General features: G+C 48.6%; 1 protein-coding gene across 1 annotated transcript in view; it reads left to right on the top strand.

Moving 5' to 3' along the window:
- The window catches only part of KIAA1324 (KIAA1324 ortholog), a 74,959-nt gene extending 70,643 nt beyond the window's left edge, over positions 1 to 4,316 (top strand). Inside the window, exons 19-22 of the mRNA XM_010830922.1 lie at positions 1,226 to 1,352; positions 1,430 to 1,608; positions 2,342 to 2,507; positions 3,625 to 4,316. Of these exons, the coding sequence (XP_010829224.1) occupies positions 1,226 to 1,352; positions 1,430 to 1,608; positions 2,342 to 2,507; positions 3,625 to 3,693 (541 nt within the window). The 3' untranslated portion in view covers positions 3,694 to 4,316. The remainder of the gene's footprint in view (positions 1 to 1,225; positions 1,353 to 1,429; positions 1,609 to 2,341; positions 2,508 to 3,624) is intronic.
- Positions 4,317 to 4,994: the final 678 nt, after the last annotated feature.

Below are 4,994 nucleotides of genomic sequence, written 5' to 3'. Positions count from 1 at the left end.
ACTGAAGCACCGCCGCAGCCGCCACCGCTGCTGCCGCCGCCGCCGCAGCAGCAGCAGCAGCAGCAGCAGGGAATCCTAAGAATCTCTCTACAGCTGAAAGACCCAATTTTGAATTTAATAGCCAAGGGCACTAAATCAAGGAATCTTGAACTAATTTGATTACAGGAAGCCCCAGGCTTCCCTGGTGGCTCAGTGGTAAAGAATCTGCCTGCCAATGAAGGAGATGAAGATTCAATTCTCCAGGAAGATCCCCTGGAGAAGGAAATGGCAACACACTCCAGTACTCTTGCCTGGGATACCCCATGAACAGAGGAGACTAGTGGGCCACAGTCCATGGGGTTGTGATAGAATCAGACATGACTTATCAACTAAACAACAACAACAACATTTCCCCCTACCTTCCTCTTTTCACACAACACTAACATCTTGAGGGTATCCATGTCTTGAGGAAGATGGTTTGGAAAATGATGCTGCTAGGCAACGACTGATCAGGGAGATGGGGAGCCAAGAGGCACACTGTGGCCCAGCAGTGGTGTTAAAATGTATGGTCACTATTCTTGTTGCAAACATTACAGTAAAGTACATTGCAGACAGCAGTGACCTGAAGTTCATTCCCAAACACTGGCCCCTCACACCCAACCCTCCACAGGAAGCTCTACACACTGCTGTATTTAAAATGGATAACCAACAAGGTCCTGCTGCACAGCACAGGGAACTCTGCTCCGTGTTATGTGGCAGCCTGGATGGAGTTTGGGGGAGAATGGATACATGCACATGTATGGCTGAGTCCCTTCACTGTTCACCGGAAACTCTTACAACATTGTTTGTTAATCAGCTATACCCCAACAGAAAATAGAAACTTTAAAATGAAGGGAAAAAGTGACTTTTGCAAAATGTCCCATGTCCATGGGGAGAACAGGAGCTTCTGAGGGGTTAGTTGGGCAGCTGTGCTAGAGCTCAGACAGCTTACATGAGTTGTCATCTGATGTCCGCAGAAACTTACGGGCAGAGGGTGGGGGCCCTGATGAAGGCTGGAAAGGCCTCCTATCATCAGGGAAATCAGAGAGCAAAACTAAGGCTAAGAACTAGTTGGAAGGGTCATGATGGAACTGACAATTTAACAAGGAGAAGACGGATCAGGCAATTTATGAAATGATAGGACTCCACCCAGATCTTCCCAACAGTCCAGCGAGCATGCGCTCAAGTCTCCTTTCTGCTCTGTTAGCAAGTGCTCCGATGGGACCTGTGATGGCTGTAACTTCCACTTCCTGTGGGAGAGCGTGGCCGCTTGCCCCCTCTGCTCAACTGCCGACTACCATGCTATCGTCAGCAGCTGTGTGGCCGGCATCCAGGTAGGCGTCTCTGCTTGGGGACTTCCCAGGAGACAGGCGAGTGTGATATCTGAGTTCCTTGTTTTTCTCCCCAACAGAAGACTACTTACGTGTGGCGAGAACCAAAGCTGTGCTCCGGTGGCATCTCCCTGCCTGAGCAGAGAGTCACCATCTGCAAAACGATAGACTTCTGGCTGAAAGTGGGCATCTCTGCAGGCACCTGCACCGCCATCCTGCTCACTGTCTTGACCTGTTACTTTTGGAAAAAGAATCAAAAGTATGTGATGGGTTTGGGGATGGCCAGGGCTGGACTGTTGAGCTGGAAGGAGAGTATCTGAGAGTATAAATTCACACGGCTGCTCTTTGGTATTGGCTACAGTCCCTGTGACTCTGGCCAGAGGCTTGTTGAGCTACTCATCCAGGATATGCCTTGGTTATCCTGACTCCTAGGGGCTTCCCCAGTGGCTCAGCAGTAAAGAATCTGCCTGCTATACAGGAGACATGGGTTCAGTTCCTCCAGGAAGATCCCCTGGAGGAGGGCATGGCAACCCACTCCAGTATTCTTGCCTGGAGAATCCCATGGACAAGGGAGCCTGGTGGACTACAGTCCATGGGGTCACAAAGAGTCAGACACAACTGAAGTGATTCAGCACACACATACGCACCTCAACTCCTAACAGGGATGGTACCACATGGCAGTCTATGAAAAGCTGTTAGATGTCAAAAGAAATGCAAAAAGAATTATTAATTTGCTATTATTAATGGTAAAAATGGTTTTACAGTTTCATGATTTCTGTTCAGCTTTGAGATCATAGAAACACCTAGATTTAAGAGAAAAGATCCTTGACTTGGGAATCAGATTCCCTAGCCAAATCCCCGGCCTAACACCATTTTGCTATGTTTCAGTTCCATCACCCATGGTAAGGGAATATCTCCTTTTAGCCCAACCTTTCTCCTTTTCCTTTTATTACAGTTTGGTGTCTTGTCTTCCCCATTCCCTTGTTTCATAGGCTAGAGTACAAGTACTCCAAGCTGGTGATGAATGCTACCCTCAAGGACTGTGACCTACCAGCCGCTGACAGCTGTGCCATCATGGAAGGCGAGGACGTGGAGGATGACCTCATCTTTACCAGCAAAAAGTCACTCTTTGGGAAGATCAAATCATTTACCTCCAAGGTAGGGACGATGGCCAGTGCGCTGAGGTCACCCTGGAGGCCAGGAGAAGACATGAGTCCTAGGACACTGAGACCCCCGACTGTTTAGGGACCACTGTTCTGCTCCCTACCCTCCATTCTCTTCTATCCTCCCGCCTTGAGAATCCTGGCTTCTGTCTTCTGTATTTTCACACAAATGCTTTTTCCCCTGAGGCCCAGGACTGCTCTGCACAAGGCTCCTTGTCTGCCAACATGCACTCCAGTGGATGGGCTGTTTGGGCCTTTTAACTTCCAGAAGGAGTACTGAACCACCCATGTGGTTCAGAATCAACCTCGTTCCCAAAACACAAAACAATAAACCAAAACCCTTTTTGTATTTTGGAGAGAGGGGAAGGGATGACCTCTAGGATCAACTTCCAGTAGAAGTGAGGCTCTCCTTTGGCCAGTGGAGGGTGCTGTCCCCTGGATGTCAGGCCCCTGTCCTTTGGGGGCTGAGTCACAGCTTCATCTAAGTTGTTCACTCTTGAACAGTTCTGAACTGGGAGAGCTGACTCTGGGTGGGTGGGTGAATGAGTCTGAAGCTCATAAACATAAGACAGACCACACTGTCGCTGGGCCTGGGGCAAGCAGAGAGCATTCGAGTGATTCCTCCAGGGCCAGGGCCCTCTGCAGCCCCACTCTGCCAGCACCCACAGTTCACTGCTGCCCTGACCAATTTATCTAACCTGGGTGGGGAGGGTGGCAACAGAAAAGGAAAGGAAGATGGGTAGGTGTTTACTTGGCCAAATCTCATTCCCTTTGTGCTGACCTTGCAGGGTAACTCCCTTGGCCTCCTTAGACCCTAAATGCTTTTTGTTTAACCAATAGGAGAACAGTTTACCCTGGGACACTTAGGTCTTTCTGGAACTTCTAGAGTTCGACAAAGGTGCAAAGCAAGGGGTTTAAAGATATTCCTCATCCTCTGACTGACTGAAGGGAGCAAGAAGAATAGAGGCCATCTTATGTCCGTGTTTCCACGAAGCCACTGAAAGCAGAAATTTCAGGAGGGTTCTTTCTGTCACCTCTCTTCCATTTCTCTCCTTTGTTCCCCAAACTTGCCCATGTGCAGCAGCCAGCTCCTGTCACCATCTCTCTTTCAGAGGACTCCTGATGGGTTTGACTCGGTGCCACTGAAGACATCCTCAGGAGGCCCAGACATGGACCTGTGAGGGACACTGCCCTGCCTCACCTGCCTCCTTACCTGGACACATTACCTTGCAAGCCTGTGGCAATGTGGGTGCCACCTTCCTGCAACACCCACTGCTGGAAATCTCTTCGTTGTGGCCTTATCAGAAGAAGTTTGAATTCCAGATCTTTGTTTTTTTATAGAGTACCCAAACCTTCCTTTCTGCTTGCCTCAAACCTGCCAAATATACCCATACTTTGTTTATATATTACTCCCTTGCTTGCATCTTGTTTCCCAAAATGGACCAGCCCTCAGAGCCATAGCTTCATCTGCTCATATTTCTTATTGCTCTGGAACAAAAGTATTTCTCTCTTTTTAAGTATAGAAACGACTCCTCCTGTCCTCTTATTTCAGGGCAGAAGCAGCCAGGAGTTTCCCCTGATCATTGCCCTCAGCTCATGATCTCTCTGGGAGAGAGGCTGGGTGAGGAGGGTATTGGCATCCCCTGATGGATCATCTTCCTGGTTGCCTGGATTCGTCTCTCCTGGATAACTGGCTCCAACTGGTATAATGGACAGGCTGGGGCCAGATGAGTAAGCCCTGGGTAAGAAGAGGCTTGACAAGCACAAAGAGGCAATAAAGGAAGGTTTTATTTTGTTTTTTAAACTGGGTACTTCATTCCCTTTTCTTGAGTAAGCTATAACTGTTCTCACTGGAGCCAAAGGAAAAAGTTTGTCAAGAAAATGCCCAAAGCCCTGATGGATCTCTTCTCCCCCTAGCATCGTCTTTTTGGTTTTTTTTTTAAACCTCCCACCATCTCCCTATGACACTAAAGGGAACCAGGTAAGCCCCAACCCCAGATGTTCTAGCTTTATTCTCTATTTGCTTTTACCTAAAAATGACAAAACATTGCCAGTGAGGAAAATTCCTCATCCTTGAGTACCCCATACCTAAAGGCTTGGACCATATTAGGGAACACGCATATTATATTTTGAAAGAACACAAGCAGGTCAAGGTTTTAATGGGGCCACACTGGAAAACCAGCCCACAACGGGCTGGACCTGAGGCGGCCATGGTGCCTGCTTCTAAGCTTATTTCATCTGCTCGGCCACAGAATAAACAACCTGTAGGCTGGCCAAGAAGGCATGGACTTGTAGCCCGTGCCCCAGCAGTAAGCAGATCCAGACCAGTTTTCTAGGAGGAAACACGGGGGAGTTAGACAAGGTGTTCGCCAAACTGGGAACCCTCGCACTTTCAAGCCCCTGTCTTTCCCTGCTTCTGCTAAAAAACGAAAATGACTTCTGGCCCCACCTTCTGCTAGCACTGTTCTTAAAGTTGAGTAAG

Source organism: Bison bison, unplaced genomic scaffold, assembly GCF_000754665.1.
Source record: "Bison bison bison isolate TAMUID 2011002044 unplaced genomic scaffold, Bison_UMD1.0 scf7180017864519, whole genome shotgun sequence".
Lineage (NCBI taxonomy): Eukaryota > Metazoa > Chordata > Mammalia > Artiodactyla > Bovidae > Bison > Bison bison.
This window is presented reverse-complemented; position numbering and strand designations above follow the sequence as displayed.